This window comes from Carassius gibelio, chromosome A2 (genome assembly GCF_023724105.1).
Source record: "Carassius gibelio isolate Cgi1373 ecotype wild population from Czech Republic chromosome A2, carGib1.2-hapl.c, whole genome shotgun sequence".
NCBI lineage: Eukaryota > Metazoa > Chordata > Actinopteri > Cypriniformes > Cyprinidae > Carassius > Carassius gibelio.
In genome coordinates, this window is record NC_068372.1 from 21,007,153 (window position 1) to 21,026,303 (window position 19,151).

The following is a 19,151-nucleotide window of genomic DNA, read 5'->3' on the forward strand; positions in this document are numbered from 1 at the left end:
ATTACGTCTTTTGTGATATTGCATTTTAGAAACCAATAAAAAAGAAAGCACTTGTAACTAAAAATAGGAATTTTAAATGCAATAAGTTATTTTTAGGTCTGGGCAAATTTATTTATTTTTTCTCGTTTAATCGTTTTTTTAAATGACATCGATTCGATATAGATTCTTAAAAACTGTGAATCGATCTTTTCTGATATTTATTTAAGTAACATTTAAAAGAAGATTTGATTAATGTGAATCTTTTCATTAGTATGGAAGCATATGGGTAGCAATATTCATTTTGGAATGTAATATGTAAAATGGTAATGAATTTCTGTATTTACATTTAAATTTCCCAATACATTTGTGCAACGTTTAGTGCAAAATGAAAATAATTTTTTTATTTTTTATATCTCATCTGTTTAAATTATATTAAGCCTTAAAGTTCTGCATAATTAAAGGTGCGGCCACTTGAGTGACAAGTGGATTGCCGCTGTTGATACTGCCGTTGCGCTAGGTGGGAGTAGCTTCAGAAACCAGCTCCTGCCTTTTCCATTTTCAATTATCCGGGAGTGACATGTGGTGGCACGCTGCCAAGATGGAGACAGCCTGCTCCACCCACTTTGAACTTCAAAAACACTCTTTAGGAAACTAATGGTCATATCCATAGACTGTGTAAAAACATGGACATAGTGTCTGTGATGTCACCCATAGGTTTCTGAAGAGCTTTTTTAAAGCCAAAAGTGGGTGGAGGTAGCCATTGCCATCTTGGCAGAGCGTCACCACGCGTATCTCCTTGATCTGTATGCGTCACCGCGCATTTGTATAAAAACTATATTCACTCAATGTAATAAAACATTTTTTTTATATATAAGGAAACTCGAGAATCGAATCAAATTGAGAGCTTGTGAATATCTAATCTGAATAGATAACCAGCCCTAGTGAATTTAGGCATCACAATAAAAAATGCATTAATTTGTACATTTCCCCCTATTTAACAGTTAAATTAATCTTAAAGTTAAACTTTGACTTCAATAATAACAAATAATGATAAATACAAAATCTCAAAAATATGATAATGTATGGCCTGAAATATGGTACAATGTATCCCCCTACACTGCTAATTTCAAACAGCTTTAGAAATTGCTTACCAGCTAGACTTTAACCCTTTCATACTTACCCCATAATGGAAAAGTTGATTTTCTAACAATGGTACATACATTAGCATGACATGGACCGATACCAGAGACATGACTTAAAATGATTTTAAAGATATGCCAACCTTGATTGTAAAGCTTCCTAACATAAAAGACAGAACAAAAGAAGTGTGGACATGACAGGTATCTGTTTACTGAGTATCTCTGACATACAGGAAAGCCTATACTTCTAGTTCTCACCCACCATTAACCACTCTATCTTTTCCCCCTACTGCTGAAGTGCCTTTTGATTTTGATGAATTTATATAACATGCATCAAAGCCAGTCCTGCAGTGATGAATGCATTTATTGATTGTGCCTCTCTGATGACTTTCTCAACCAACTTTATAGCAATTAGAGCAGTTAATCTGAACATGGCTGATTCTTACAACAACAAGGCTACTATTGTTCGCTTTGCAGGGTTGAAATGCTTTCAAAACAACTGCACATGCTTTTGAAACGTGAATGAGATTGAGAGTTGAAATGGGAAGGTATCACTGGCACAGTATGTGCTGTTATGAGAACATTTGAGTTGTCACGTTTTCATAATTGACACACCAGTACTACTATAATACCACTGGTTGGACACTATGTTTTAGTGTACGGTCTATTTTCATTGCACAGTTACCTAATACACAATAACTCAAGGCAGTTTGATTTCATCTTTGTATATGTTTTTATATTTTTTTGTTTAACTAAACCCCCCCCTCCCCCCCAAAAAATAGTATTACTCCACTCAGCAGTCAATTGTAAAGCCCATCTTACTTTGCACAATTATCAATAAAAAGTAACGTCTTCTGTCACAAAAAATGTGTTCTGAGTGAATGGCCCTTTATGCTACATGTGCATTTTTTCGCTTGCATCTCACGTCTTCTGCAGAGTCTTGGCATTTGGCATTAAAAAAATCTAGTATTAAGATAAAAAATTAAAAAATAAAATTAAAACTTTTAAAACACAGTAGACCTAGTTTTTCTGTCCTGTTTGTACACTTTTTATATGTGAGTACACAATAGGCTTTCAATGCATTTCGCTATGAAATGTGTCATTGTTGTAAATGCTTGAATATATATTAACATTACACCCAGTATAAAAATCACTGTTTGTACTTAGTATATATGTTATATACTATTACAACTGTTACATCCTTGGTACATCATTGGTAAATCATACAGAAAACTGAAAAAAAAAAAAAAAAAAAAAAATATATATATATATATATATATATATATATAATTTCTTGGATATGTGTGGATTCTATTTTTAATATAGACAATGAAATTAGCACAGCTTTATGGACAAAAAATATGATTTTGCAATATTTTCTGCAACTTTATCAAGAAAATCAGTGACTTTGTATTAAGATACTGGAAGACATAGCGCTTCTGGATCCCAAAAGAGTAGATGTTTAGAGCAGACTATTGGATTTCTTCAAATATAAGATTCATTTCTGTCTTCCATTTATTTCAGGATAATTCAATCTATGACAGCAGTGCTCCTGATCAGAATCTCAGTATCAGTTCCATGGACTGTTGCCTAAACTGTTTGGTGAATAGTGACACAGAATAGTAATGTCTTTTTTTATAGCTGTGTGTGTGTGGTCCCTCCAAATGACATTATTTAGAGGTGCTCAGTGGGTGAACTTAGCGAGAATTGTGACCTGAATTGAAGCCCATCTCACCCTTCTCGAAATACCCCATGTGGATTTGATCCTTTTCCCTTTACACGAACACATAGATCAGGCCGCGTACAAGATGAACGGCCATTGTCTCTCACATTTGTCAGGAGAAGGAGAGCCGGGAAGTGCTTGGGCTACATACAGGCCTAAGTGGCAGGCAGTCAGAAAGTGACACTTCTAATACCGTCGCTGATGACAATGACAGTATTTTTTCTCCGAGCCGAAAACTCATTTTGCACATGCTGCTCCGCACAAATCTATACTCATTTTGCCTGGGCCACCTGCCAGATTTAATGACAGCTGCTTATCAAGGCAGAAAATATATGCAGTTGTGCAGAACAAGGTTTCTCAGCAATCAGTGGGAGTGTCACTATGTGATAAAGATTCTTTATAGTAGGCTCTACTTGCATGTCTGTCTAAATGCAAGTAGGTTTGTGAACTGTAATATTTAAAGTGTAAAGTGCAGCTATACCAACACACTCATTTCATTACTGAAATGGATTATCTTTTTCATGAACACACAAGGGTCTGAAATCTCGACTATTGTGGCATTAGTACATGAATTGGATCATTTAAATTACTGCTACACATTCTTTCTGACCTTGTTTTAATACATTGTGTTTATAAATGGGAAATGGGAAATGTGAACCCCCTATTGGTTCTATAATAGCACTGGTTTATACAGTACATTAATTGTACAATAACACAGAGAAAATTGCTCTTTGTTTAACGTCAAAAGGTTTTCCTATGGCATTAGGCTGTCAGATCCTGAGTGTGTGTATGGGTGTGCTTACGCTGTTTAAGTTAGTGTCAGTGGGTGTCGAGATGTTGTTATAGAGCTGTCCTACACGCCCAGAAACTGACTACACACCCACATAGGCCTTTGGAAACATCTACAGCATCCAACATTGGACCATGCTGAAGATGATGTCTTTAAGCCGGAACCTATCTGTCAGTCTGGGCCCAATGGGAACCACAGTGAGACAGAAGGTCAGTAGAGCTCCTGACAGCAGATTCAAACAATGCCTTTCTCTAGAAACCATGTGCCTGACTGTGCTCTGCACTGTCCACCCTCTTTCCTTGCTCTACCAACAACTTCCTGACAGCAACTTCCTGAAGTTTCTAGAAACCCTTTGCAAAAGTCTCTCTACTTTTCTGAGATGCACAAGAGTATCTTCCCTAAAGCCCTCGTTGAGTGATTGTTCTATAAGGGGGAACAAGGAAAAGTTATGTGTTAGTTAAATTATCTAGAAATTCTCAATTAATTAGAGTTATCTATGGTAACCTCTTTCCACCATGAATAAATAAATAAATAAAATATTGGAAATTTTTTATCTCACAATTCTGACTTTCCAGCAATTCAGACTTTTCACCTTGCAATTCTGACCTTCGTTCTCAGAACAGTTTACATCTATATATGAAAAAAAAAGATATAAACTGATATAAACAAAATTGTGAAAAAAATAGTCTGACTTGTGAGATAAAAAGCCTAACAGTTATATTTATTTATTTACTGCAAGCTTCCACAGTTATGATTTCGTTTTAGTGCCACACTGAGAAAAAAAAATCTAAGATTATGAGATTGAAGTCGCAATATTTCGGGAATAAAGTCAAAATATTACGAGAATAAAGTTGAAATATTAACAAATTAAAGTCTAAATGTTTCGAAAATAAATGTAAAATGTTTTGAGAATAAAGTCGAAATATTGCAAGATTAAATTCGAAATATTAAAGTAATAAATTCTAAATGTTTCAAGAATAAAGTCAAAATATTACGAGATTAAAGTCTAAATATTTTGTGAAGAAAGTCAAAATATTACGAGAATACATTTTCACATAGCCTATTTGGAATTTTCACAAATTTGGAATTTTAATTTAACGAGTTGTTTCACATAAATACAGCGATCTGATCATATCTGACTTTATTCTCAAAGTATTTTGACTTTAATCTCGTAATCTTAGATTGTTTTTTTCGTACATAGTTATCATATATTCACGATGAAAGTTTTTCTTTACTTCAATGATGAGTATAAATCAAAATCATTGCCTGCAAAAACGAGTGTGTATATATATATATATATATATATATATATATATATATATATATATATATATATATATATATATATGTATTTATTAGAAGTAGATATATTTGCATAGATTTTGCAAGTCAACTATGCTGTAGTTTTTTTAGAACCTGCTGTTCTGCTTTTTAAAAAATGGCTTGACATCTTAAACATCCCATTCGAATCTAAACTGTTAAACATGCTTAGTTAATGGCAGCAAACATCAGCAAACAGCAAAACATAAGGGAAAGACAAGCTATGCATAATTCATCTTCTAAATCCGCCGCAATTATTCCCCCAAGCAACATGCAAATATAAAATAAGAAACTGGTATTTTTGCCATTTGCAAATCTGCGATGGGTCAACCTGTGCTGAGTTGCTTATTGGCTTCTTTAGCGAAAGTGAAGCACTTGTGGGATTTGGTGGGGAGAAGTATCATGTTTATGGAAGTAGTACAGTTTTGTATAATCCCTTCTTAGACTAACCAGCACTGTTGCTGGGTGATCCATTCGTTCTGCTAGCTGATTTAACCCGAAGTGAATGGACTCTTAAAATCTTGCACACGCCGAAGAACTCGGCATATGCCATTCGTTAATCCTAAAAACAGCATCCACCACAAGTACCATGCTAATCTACCTTTGATTTACTCAGTTTATGAGGTAATGAGAAGCATGGTGAAATAATTTACAACATGTATTATGTTAATCAAATGCTAAATGGGGTATGTGTTTATGCTATATTTGACATACAGTAATTAATCAAACAGTTTGAAACAAATGCTAACTTTCTCTAAAGTAAGGCCTTGTAGGAAATGTAAGAAGCCTTTTTAAATGTTGAGTCTTTGTGAGGCCGAAAGATATATCAGATTATGTGTGCGGAGTGTAATCCTCTTTATACAGCAAAGTCGGTGCCATTTATTGAATCAAAAAATCAATTCTCTGAAGAAGAAAAAAAAAAAAAACTTTCATTTGTAGTTATTGCTATCTGTCACATTCAACCTGTGGATATGCCTTTTCTAAGTATAGACACTGGAGCTTTAGCAACTAATTGGGCCCATAAATAGACAAAACCCCAGTGTAAATCTGGCCAGGTTGATTGTTGGTGGTACCATGTATCCAATAGCGCCATGGAACTTTGAGCCAGTTTCTAATTATCTTAATGGAAGAGTTCAGCTAATCAGACTGTGAACTGAAAGAGGAGCACATGAGTTTTATGCTGCCAGACTAAATCAAGTCCCATCCTGCATTTTTTTCCCCATTCAAATATTCCACTCAAAAAGACCTCACAATAGAGAACAATCTTGCCAACTTGAAACTGAATCATTATCTAAAATCACCTCATTTTGAGTGGATTTGACTCCCAAAGGACAAAAGAAATACACTGACAAGCTCCCATTCACTCAATTGCCTCTTGTCTGATATGATACAAACTGCTCATTCACGATTCTTGCTTCCATCCTGCAAATATTTCACACATATGCCCTAAATCAATATTATTTTCCTTCATTTTGCACCTTTCACCACCATTCTTCTCTATTTGCCACTGTATCACATGGAGTTTTGTTAACAAAATTTGAATTGCGACAACATAAAAGAACAGCTGTAATTGTTTTTGTTTGTTTGTACGTTTTCATTGATTTATTGATATAAACCGTCTGAAAGAACAGGTTTGTGGAAATGAGTCAAACTTCCTATTCCCATCAGCGAATGAGCGAGAGGTGGATTAATGGGTGTTTCACAGACAGAAGGACATATCCTTGTGAGGCTGAATATCTAGGCTTCCACCTCATAAAGCTCCGTCGAATGATGTCTCAGTTTGAAGGATCTTTAGTAGGCATATCTTCGTTTTGCATCCTTCAGGCTGTTTTGAAGGATACATCAGGTACCTTCAATCACCCACGATCCTTTGCACACATTCCAATTCACAAAAAAATGAATTAGCTGAAAATCAATCGACACTGAGCTTGTTCAATTTTATTATGGTATGCAAGGCAAAAACGGATTTTTGAGGTGAAGCCATTATGTTTTGTTCGGTTGTAAATCAAACAGACTTACATAATGCTAAACTGTGAGTAATGTAAATAAGTGGGACATAAACTGTAGTGCATTAATAGAAAGTCAGCAAATATATAAATATTTAATGTAAAGTATTCCTCAAATAATAATTTCAATAGTATTTTCGTGCTGTGACAGCGGGGGCTGAAACATTTATTACATAGCCATACACACATACTAGACCATCTCATGCTACCTTTTATTGCTAAAAACACTCATAACCTGGAATCCTAAGCAGGACTGGACTAGGAAAGACACATCTTCACTAGGATGTGTCCTTCTGTTTGAGAAGCACCCATTGATTAGCTCTGTTGAACTGAAAAGGCAATGAATAGGAGCTGATTCCCTTTGATGGAGTCAAATCCATCTTTTGGAATCGATTCCAAACACGTCGGAACTGAGTCTTTTTGGAAACAATTCTCAGCTCTAACAGTGTGTGGTTCCACAAGTGGTTCCACTCTAAATGCACATCTGGTCAGCATAATTTAATGAAATATGCACCAGAAGTATTATACTTGATTTATACTTTTATTATTGATGACAGAGCTGGAAGTATATGTCGAAACTGGCCTTGGGCTGTGCATGGGGATTATTCTGCGTTAACAGGGCCGGAGCTACGGTCATTTTGTGCCTTAGAAAGCCATCTAATAGGAGATATTGGTTGAGGAGAGATCAATGCGTGGTGATTTCGAACAAAGTTGAAAGTGCACTGAGGCGCAGATCGTGACGGAAGATGATATCACATCCCTGAAGTATCTCTGTTTGTATTGGTGTGTGGGTGTGATTGTGTTTATCTGTCCTTTTTGAGATGCACAGTGTAGGAGGCTTAGACCAAAGAAGGTTATTGTTTTGTTTAACTTTTGTTCTTTTATTTATTTATTTTTATTTGAGTACTGGTTTTGCTCTTTGTTCCATGTCATTCACCTCTCTAAGGAGCTGACTGGATTTTGTTTTGCCTTGTTGAATATGAATGCATATGTACATATGTATTATATATAATTTTATTTTCATTGAAATATTTGACATATGACAATTTCATATACAAAGTGTTTGAACACTTAAATCACACTTATAAAAAAGTAATTTGCTTAAGTTATTTATTATTAAGAGACTGAAACAAAAAAACAGATCAATGTCCGAAGGCTTTCTATGGAAACTTATTTCATTATTTAAATTTGGAAAAAAAATTTTTTTTACAATTATAAAGAAAATAATAATTATGAGATGTTAATAAAACTTGTTTATATCAGATAAGAAAAAAAAAATATTAATTTTAAGATATAAACTTGAAATTGCAAGAAGTTAGAATTGTAAGATAAAACATAATGATTATTATTTATTATTAGAATTTTGTATATTTTGTGGTGAAAATAATAATAATAAAATGAAATGTTCAAAAAAAAAAAAAAAAAAAAAAAATTACTGGGAGATGTAAACTCACAATTACAAGTTTATAACTTGCAATTCCAAGATATAAACTCACAATTCTTAAAAATAACCTAAGTGAGATAAAAAGTTGGAATTACCTTGTTTATATTTTTGATTCATGCTGGAAATAAGCTTATGAGCTTCCATAGCTTTCAGCTATCACACCTGTGATTTTTTTTTTTTTTTTGCTTCCCTTTGAATTTAATAAACATTTTAAAAAGGACATTTATTGTTAAAAAAAGGGGGAAAAAATCACTATATATGCAAACTTCAACATGGTGCCTGACCTTAGTTAAACTGATTTATGCTTTTATTTTGGTGCATTTTTCCCCCAGCTATTTTTAATATTGTTATATTGTATCAGAATCCTGCATGACAAATCAGTTTTCCATTTTGAATCTGAACGAATGTTCTCTCTCTGCTGTCTGGCCTCCTGACAAAAGGGGCAGGTTTCTGTGAGGCTGGATAAATAAACCCTTACGCTGTAGCTATGCTATGGTTAAAGAGCCCTTTTCCCAAGCCCAGCACTTCACCTGCTGAAAGGAGATATGCGTTCTTATGAGTGCAGCGCCATAGTTAAAGGGATTTGAGCTGCTTTCATTAATGCTCCATCACTGAGCAGGAGAAGCTTTTAGAGCCAGCTAGGGGTTATCTTGCTGATTGAATCATTCTTTGAAGGTGGAAATGCTCAGCTAGGAGAAAAACCTGAGGAGCCATCTTTCCATGCTTCTTTCTCTTCTGCTTTCTTTACCTTGGGTTTGCTCCCCCTGTCTCTCGCACACACACCTTACTGTTTTTTAAACCAAAGATTTTATCAGTCTTGTTTTCTTGGAACTAGAGCAATAAAATAGACAAACCCTCTCTCCTGTTGTTTTAGGTTTCTATTCTAAGGTGCAGATGTATCATAGTCAGTGAACTTTATAGAACTTAGAAATAAACCCCAAATGTGGGGCCTATTTATCAAAGCAGTCTACATTTGTTATTGACTTGTAGACCCTTGCAGGTCTTTTCAAGGTTTTCAGAAAATAATTGACTAATAACACAAACTAGAAAGCACATTTTAAAGCTAAAATTATAAAAATGTTTTTGAAAGATGTCTCTTATGCCGACCTAAGTGTTACATGATCCTTTGCAAATCATTTTGTTGCTCAAGAAACTTATTTTTATGTTTATAACAGTCTTGCTGCTTTATTTAGCAATGCAGTATATTTAAAATAGGTTTTTATTGGAAATATATTATTATTATTATTATTTTCTTTGCATGGCTAAATAATAATAAAAATGGCTTTTAGTGTCCTTTTTCCTGTTGCTTTGTATTTTTTTTTTAATGGAACCCACTGAATGTTTTTCTAAATGATTGAGCAATTAATATTGTTAATGAATAACACTGTCTTTTTAATATATTAACTCTTTAGGGGTTGTTGTTGTTTTTCTTGAACTTAACATTTGAGATGTTTTTCATATAAAACACTAATTGCAGAGACAATCCCCTAGGTGCACCTTGGGGTTAAGTGCTTTGCCTGTGGGCACAATGGTAATATTGTGTAATAAGAGTGGGATTGTTTTCTCATTGACGCTCGCATTTCCTTGGACACCTGGGATTGCACCTACAGCTCTTGTGTTTGCAGTACAGGTCCTTAACCAAAACTGCCTATTTCTACTGCATTATCCTTTGCATTATCAATGTTTGTGTAATTAAAATACACTTTGCTGGAGCTGTGGCACAGACATCAAAGCTAGGTCATTGCCTTTTCAGTTCTCATGTGCTTTTCGTAGTATATATATATATATATATATATATATGCACAAAGTGGATCTGTTTACACTGAAGTGACCACAAGAACCGTGCAAGAAAGAGTTGCTGAGGGAATATGATGGTATATGAATCATTTGTCACCATTGAGATACACCAGTGAGATTTACCTGTCATTTTAAACTGCAGAAGTTCCACTCTCCCATTTAATCCAGTGTGTGGAAACGTCTCATAACCCCAGAGATTATACCGCAGACTTTAACACTTTTGTGGCCATTCGATTAACCTACCTGAGTCCGTAAAGTCATTGTTAAGGTTGATCCAGGACTCTTTGCTCTTACGCAGACTCTCCTCCATGGCTTTGATGTCTGCGAAGGGGCAGTTACAATCAGGGAACTTTGCCGAGCAGCGGCACCAGCAGTCATTGTTGCGGCACAGCAGCTCGCCCTCTGAATTACATGCCACGTAACTGAGGGCCGCCTCCACAAAACGATTCTGCAGGAACTCAGGAAGCACATCCTGTAGACCTGTGCGTGTGGGAAGAGAGAGAAAAATCTGTTTACTGAAATTTGACTCCAAGACCAGATAAGAGATTTTCTAAGCTACATAGAATTGTTTTTCTTCTGCTGGGTTGGTAAACAAGTTCAGAATGATGTTTAAATGTTCTGAAGTTTCATATGTTTGGCCAGCATCTCAAATCACCGATAAGGCTGGCATTCCTGTATGGATGCTTGAAAAAAATCAATTCCTGAGTCATATGACACCAATATGAACCCACACATTATCTGTCCTCTGGCTATCCTCTCCTCTCTCCGTACTCCTTCTGTCTCTACCCACTTAACTCTCTAAAGTAATATGTTTTCTATTTTAAGTCTCCATTTAGAACAATACCGTAATGCAGTGGCATGAGATGGAGCTTTGAAATGGCAAGAAAAAGTGGCCTTTTTGCATGTTAAAATGACATTTTCCAGTTCCATTCAATATTTTTCACTTTACCTCACACTATCAACAAGCCTCCTTCTCCTGTTTCACTCTCTCTCTCTATCTATTTTTACCAGCTATGAATCTGTAGATATAGATATACAGAAGATGTATATTATTTATGTAGTTTTATTTATTACAGCTAACTTTTGTTGAACTGTCATTAATAGTAACCTATTTGTAATAAGTGATTTTTGGACCATTAGCCGGCAGGTCTACTTCAGGAGTCATGAGGGTCACAGGTACACGGGGGTGCATCTTTATTTTAAGCAATCTAATAACAGACTCCCTCACAGATCACCATTTCAAAGTTCAACTTGCAGTGTAATTTCAAGTGCATTTTAATTAAGACTTGACTTTAAGTGGCGAAACTGATGTCTAGACTGGTTGTGAACATTATACTGTATGCGGGCATTATCACATTCAGTTTATTATATCTCTCAAATATTTACAAAACCTCTTCAAAACAGTGCTGCAATCAAGACAGATTACTATGATTTCACAGCCCTGATTTGGCTCAGTTATACAGGCCAGGCTGACTTGGGGAACAGACAGCATTTAAAGTGGGTCAGAGAGGCAGGCAGCCTGACTGCTCTAACAGCATCAGTGATGGGAGTCCTATTTGGGACGGTGAGGTATGCTATGTCAGCACAGTAATGGGGTAATGGGATGTATAAAGACCAACAATCTCCGTGGCAAGGTCATTCGGCCGTAAACCTCTGTCATGGACTGCAGGCACACTGCAGACAGGGAATCAATACGGCTGTTGTGGAATTCTCCTGACTGATTAGATATTTTGATAGCAGGCAATGGAAGAATTGACATTTGCCCGTGAAACAAATTATTGATTATTTGAGCAATAGGAAAAAAGCGGTAACAAGATGGAACAGTTGTAAATGGGGTGAAATTTGTTTATTGTTTGTTACACTTGCCAATGGCAGGTGAATTTACCAGAATAACAGTCCTATTTTGTAATTTCATAATTTAGCATTTGCCATTAAAAAATAAATATTGATGTCATATCCACCTTGTTTTTGAAAGAAGACTCTACTGCTCACTAAGGCAGCATTTATTTGATAAAAATGCAATAAAAACAGTAATATTGTAAATTAGTATTACAATTTAAAATAGCTGTTTTACATTTTAATATAAACATATGATGTATTTATGTGATGGTAAAGCTTAATTTTCAGCAGCCATTACTCCAGTCTTCAGTGTCACATGATGCTGCCAATATCATTTTAATATGCAGATAGAGTGCTTAAGAAACATTTCTATCATCTTACATCAAAACTATTTTTTTAATGATAATGTGTGCAATTTCTAATAAAGCTACCAACCAACCTTTATAATAGCATGTATAAAGTGTTCATTTTTTAGATGTGATCTCCTAAGGCCTCCTCATCAATACTCACCTATGAATTACTAATGAAAGCATTCAGTGCTAAATGCATGAATTCATCAGTCATTCTACCAAGTAAAAGATTCAGTGGGTGTTGAACACCTGCTAATTATATTATCTGAGAAAACGCTCTTCGCAGCTTTACCAGGTCTGACATCCTTCAAGAAAGAATCAATGCCTTTTGCCTTCATATACAGCCTTTTTGAATTCCCTTCCCAGTGTGAATATTTATGATGAGTTCCTCTGTATTTATTCATCGGATTGTGAAAAAACAAGAGACGTAATTAGATGCAGTCTTCGTCTTAAGCTCTGGCTTCTGCTGGGTAGAGAGCCAACAGTGTGGGGAGTCTCACAAAAGAGACTGACTTGGATGGCTTTCACACCGGAGACAGCTAAATAGCTGCTCTTGTGCCCCCTCCTCCACAGACTTTCTCTTTTTAAACCGAATGAGAGGAATGTGAAATTTTCCTGTGGATTATGTCAGTCCTCTATGGTATTGATGGCTTTATTTTCTAATTTTAAAGGGGCTACATTCTGTGCTCTAAAAGGGCATGGCACTATGATTGAAAATATCCAGGGAAGCCCAAATAAGAGAAAGAGAGCCGATGCAAACATACACAAATGTAGGCCAAATCCCTCTCTCTCCAACTGTCCCCCCCTACATTTCCTTCCCCAATTACTCAGCAAAAGATAAGCTGTGGTGCAGAACCCTGTGGCTAGCTCATTAAAGTAGTTACACGAATCTGGGCAGCAGGGAACTTGCTTCAGGAGATGGCAGTATTAAGTGGGGTGACAATTTAAATGTCAATGTCGAGAAGGCAGTGGAAATTGGCACAGGCCACATGTATAATTAGCAGCGGCTAGAGGCTTTAAACCTCCCCTTTTGCTCCTTTCAGTCCTGTTATTTTCTCTCTTCTTTTTGTTGCTCCGACCACCTCTGACTTGTGGTGACACTGCTGTCACAAAAGTGTGAGGCAAATTAATTGCAAGTCTAAATGCCTGTCTTCTGATGACTCTTCACTTGCTTGTTGAAAGTGTGAAGACAGTATGAGTATTAGCAAGTGATTTGTTTCTACTAACAGGTCTGCTATAGTCAGACTTTTGGCTTGGTCCTTATTGGAAATAATTCTGGCCAAGAACCGCCCACAGGGAGTTTTACTGACATGTAAATATGCCAATTAGGGTTTGAGGTACTGTAACATTTAACAGCAAAGAACATTTGCTAATGTTAGCAAACTACATGAACTAACAAAGAAACATAATTTGAAAGCATTTATTAATCTTATTTAATATCAACAATTTAAAAAAAATACATTATTAAAAGTTGTATCTTTTAATAGACCTGAGCTAACACAAACTAACAATGAACAACTGTATTTTATAAAACTAATGTTAAATATAATAATGAATACTGTAATGATACTGTAATTAATGCATTAATTAATGGGGAATGCTTGTAAATTGTCACCTGGTTTGTATTTATGTATCATGTTTTTTTAAAATAAATTTCCAATTAAATTTATTTTCAGTTTATTCTGAATTAGGATCCATTATAGCATCAATCATACATTTACTGATACTGAATATGCCTGCAGTCATTTTTTTTTTTTTTTTTTTTTGTTCTGCCAGTTTAAGACTTGAAACGGCCTCAGTCTATAGGTATATCTGCTCATTCTTAAAACAACAACAACAAAAACCCTTCTCACTGTACATCACCAGTGCAGTTGTTACAAGTAAGACCTAACAAAGGTGCAGTGTTGTTCTTCTGAAGACCACATCAGCTGTCATACCTTTCAGGTGGATTTTATTTTCTGGGCTGTGCACTAAGACGGAGCTGACGGAATCCAGGCTGTCGTAGTTACTGCATCCAAGAGGCCCCGTTCTGGTCTCCGTTACCTAGGAAACAAGGAGATATTTTAATGCCTTATCATCGTTGAAATCATGCACCTGTTTGTTCCTCTTCAGAAGCGGTGGAGTGCTGAGCATATGCCGTTGTCTAAAACAAAGCAGAGCGTCTGTGCAATAAGCCAGAGTCAATATCTAAATGTCACCAAAGCCCATTTCAGCATGTCAGAGCTGTCCAAAAATGCTCACTTTGCAGAGCGCCGCAGAAATAGTAAATTGACTCCAGTGTTAGGTCCCAATGCATTATTAATTTCAAATCTAGAGAGCAGTGAGCCATGTCCAGTGGTGCAGTTTTGTTAACAGACCCTAGTGTTAAATATAAAGAGACTTTTATGATTCTAAAATAATGTGTGTCTGACCTGGCCTTTCAATTGCAACTTGGGATACTGGGCTGATGTTCCATTACTTTTTTATTTTTATTTATTATTATTATTATTATTATTATTATATATATATATATTTTTTTGCATGGCTGTATTTGTAAAATTAGTGTGTCTTGACTAATCAATAATCAATTAATTAATGAGATGACACGCTTGTAGATTGTTGGATAAATACATTAACGTTTGACTTGATAATGTTTGATTTATCGAATGAGTTTGAGTAGGGTAATTTAAACTCACTAATCACTTCAACGTGTGTGTTTTATTCAGTTCGTTGAAAAGAGCCTGTTCAAAAGAACAACTCATTCACAAACCTGACTGCTCACAAAAGCAGTAAATGTTGTAAATAGTCACAACAACATATTCTTTGTTTCAAATGGCGTGGAAAAAGGTGCTTGCTATTACCTTATTAAAGGTTAAATTACAATTTGATGCCCTTCACAAATTTTTGCAAAGCTTACTGAATTGTGTCCAATAAAAAACATGAAGCTAATGAAAATGTTTGTGAGTGTAACAGAATATTATACCATAACCTAAGCTATTTCATACTGAAAGTACTACAAACACTTTATCATTGTTTTATGTGTACTATAGACTCTGTAACTAGATGTCTTTTGTCAATAAAAAACAAGATTTAGTTGGTAATTCATTGGTAGTGCACTCTAATAGTGCAGAATTAATTCTGTTTAAAAGGTAAGTTAGCTATGAATTCCATAACTATGTGTTCTGAATATGTCCTTAATGGATAATAATTCTAAAAATGCGGTCAAACTAAAAGCATGTATTTCTTGCATTCACAAAATGGTCTGTTTAAAGCCTGTAAATGCTCTGAAATATCTTCATATTTTACCAGTACAAATAAGGTTCTTTTGTAAAAGTTTTGTCCCATCGCTTGTGCAAGCTTGGTGCCGCCTTTGTTTTGACACTAGTTGTCACAAAATGTGTGATTTTACACATCATTGTCAGGTCTTTGTCTCAAAATGAAATGCTGTAGCTAATCCAACACTAATCCAAATGCAAAGGATTTGGGACCATGTCCTGATAACGCCATAATCATTAGTTTGGATATGTCATTTCAAGGTTTTTTTTTTTCCTCAAATGAGTAACTTCTATTTATCTTTTTTTTATTTTTTATTTTGTCAATCTCTCTCTATTGAATTTTACATATTCTTCTGTAGATGTTATGATGAATAATTATTTTTGGGTTTCTGATATGTTGCCAGGCTGTTTATATATGCAGCGTTGAAGACAGTAGCACACTGCATTTTAGTAACTTGCCCAACACTCTCATTGATTAATGACAGCATGTTTTCTTTCCACATCAACTCTCTTTCTTATGTCACTATTCATGATCACGTGAATTTAAACATATCAGTATCTTTAAATTGCCCTAATTCTGCTATTTTTAAGGTTCCTAATATTGTTTTGGGAGTCTCCTACAATAGGTTGACATGCATGTAGGGTCAAAAAACGCTTTCGTTTTCTCAATATTTGCATTTAATTTTATCAAATTTTCCAACGATTCTCCAATGTTTCATCCAGTGCCATTCTAAAATTCAGTCTCTCTTAACCCTCCTTTCCCGTGAGCCTACTCTGCTCTGATTGGTCAGATACCCGAGTCTGTTGTGATTGGTCTAATGAGCACAGCGCATGTCGGAACGATACGCCCATTTCCATAGTTCTGTATTTTGAACATCAATAGAAAAAATATGCATCTATTATTTATCAAACTTACATGAATATGTAAAGGAATTAACGTAATTTTTTTCTCTCTTTTTTTTGTCTCCCTTTCAAATGGTTCATTATTGATAATGTGTCTGTTGCTCCCCTCTTTCCCTGTTTGTTTGTTGGTTTGGATGGATGGATATTGTTTTGTTAACAATAATTTTAAACATTTTGTGAATCCTGCATGGAACTCCCAGAGATTTCAGTAGCAGTAGTCTGTAAAATGACGGGAAAACAAAACAAAAAAAAAGATTGGGGTTGTACTGCTGTGGTACAGTAAAAAAAAACAAAAACAAAAAAAAAAACGGTTCATTGCTGCCTCATCTTAGGGAAGGGAAAATAAAAATGAATTTACTCTCACAGCACCTTCTCGACATGATGTTAACCACACGAACAAGCTATACAGCGTTTGTGGTGGGGTCAAGTTGTTCGACGTAGAACATAGGTGGGTATTATCCATATGTGTTACCCCCTGACATGTAGCCATTACAGAAGTGCGATTCAAATTATTGAGAATCAGAGTTGATTCTCTCTTTTGGGAGACAATAGATTTATTTAATGTGCATTGTCGGCATCTTTGCAGATCGTTAACCTTCACATACAGCTACGAAATGAAATGAAAGGCAATATTCAAAATGGCATAATAGGGGCACTCTAAAAAATCTTTATAATGTAAACTAACATTTGAAACATGGAGAGTCATCAATATTTATCGTAATACGTACACATATATGCACGCTTTTAGAATTCATTTATGAACTACTGTCTCTTTTCTGAAGTGTCGCACATATGCCCTCCTCCGAACCCCGTCCCACTGCAGTATCTCATTAGATCATTTGTCATTTATGATTGCTTACTGCAGCTCAATTGCTCTCATCCTAATAGGACTCCAGGCTGTTTTACTGTTTATGCATAAAACCAGACAGTCATCAATAGAAAAGTCTTCACGAAACCTGCATTCTTCATGAAGAAATCATTCCAATGATTTTTCTGAAGCATGAACAGATCCTGTTGTTGCAGTGATAGCAGTTTTCATATACTTAGACTATCATATACATAGGGAGAGAACTATGGTATACACAGTGTCTTGTCTGTATGTAGGATACACAGTATGAATGAATAAACAAGTACAGCTAGCAATTCTATGCTAAACCTAACCAAATCTCAAACCAAGCCTACCTGTCACCCTGCTGTTTTTCCTCCCCTACTGTGTTTTATCAGCGGCGCTTAATATTGACACCTATTCAAGGAATTATATCTTACCTGACAAAATAACTGGATAACACTAAAAAACCCACATTTTCCACCCTGCCTACTCAGAGAGTGTCATGTTTAGTTGTTGTTATATTTACTGGAGCTGTGTTTCCACTGCGTCCTGTGCATGCTTTTCTTAAGGGCTTAACAAAGGAAATGAATGCCTGCGGTACAGTTCTTTCCTCTACTTTTCTGTAATGTCTCGCATCATCCACAGGCCTTGAAAACTCCCACAGACCACAGAATGCAGCCCATTCTTTGTCAATTGAGATGCTAGAGGAACGCGTATCAAGTTGTCTCATTTGTCAAAATTGCCTCTGCCTCCGCTGTGGAAGGCACAGTTGGCTAAAGACTGCAGATGCGCTCTGAAAGCAGTTTAAGAGTTCATGACATGTGACAGGATTTTAAGTGCCGATTCTGAGCTTCATTGATTTTGACAGCTGATGTTGATTATACGGCACAGTCAGGTCGCTTGACCAGTGCCAGCTATCTCGAGGAGGCTCTTGACATAAATGGTGCAGGGTTCTGAGCTCCCATCCTTAAATACTGGTGCTCATTTACAGTCTGCGCTCAGCCAGAAAAAAAAATATAGGATTCACTCTTACAAAAAAGTACAGTAGCAGTCAATACCATGTTAGTTTTATCATGATTAAAACTGTACTGTATATGATTGTTTAATTATGTATGCTGTAATTATCACTATAATTGGGTACCACTGCATTTATGTGGCACTCCAAATTAATCTTGTAAAATCAATCCAACAACTGACATCAACTATATGTTTTAGATTTTCACTAAAAAGAAGTGAAGAAGACTGTTTAATAATTGTAGTAAATGGTCACACTGTCTATTTTTGCTTCATTAAGAATTGGCCTATACAGTAAGAGTCAATTGTTTGTTAATAATAGTAATAGTAATAATAGTAAAAGAGACAAATAAGCTCATAAAAGTCATTTGTTTGGTAATTGTAGTGAACTGGCTGTGTTGTATGTTTTCTATTTACTTAAAAAAAATGATATAAAGAAACCGTTCATGAGAATAGTTTTTTTGGCAATCAAAGTAAATCGGTCACAATGTATGTTTTTGATTAACTAATGAGAACTTGCTCACAAGAGTAATTTGTTTGGTAATGGTGGGCACATTGCATGTTTTTATTCATTATTAAAAAATGTATTTAAAAAAAAGAAAAAAGAAAAAAAAAGATTCTTGCTCATAAGAGACATCTGTTCTGGAATCCGATTGGTTGCACTGTGCGCAATACATTATTATAATCTCTACATTTATTTAAAGCTGTAGATCTAGTGTTCACCATTGTGGTATTGCTGAATAGTTGTACAAGGAACACTGTCA

At 35.3% G+C, this 19,151-nt stretch overlaps 1 protein-coding gene across 1 annotated transcript in view; it reads right to left on the reverse strand.

Annotated features, from left to right (window-relative positions):
• LOC128030881 (BMP/retinoic acid-inducible neural-specific protein 3-like) overlaps positions 1-19,151 on the reverse strand; it is a 72,698-nt gene that overhangs the window by 15,712 nt on the left and 37,835 nt on the right. The window contains exons 5-6 of the mRNA XM_052618956.1: positions 14,325-14,430; positions 10,442-10,678 (exon numbers count right to left, since the gene is read on the reverse strand). Coding sequence (XP_052474916.1) covers positions 10,442-10,678; positions 14,325-14,430 — 343 coding nt within the window. The remainder of the gene's footprint in view (positions 1-10,441; positions 10,679-14,324; positions 14,431-19,151) is intronic.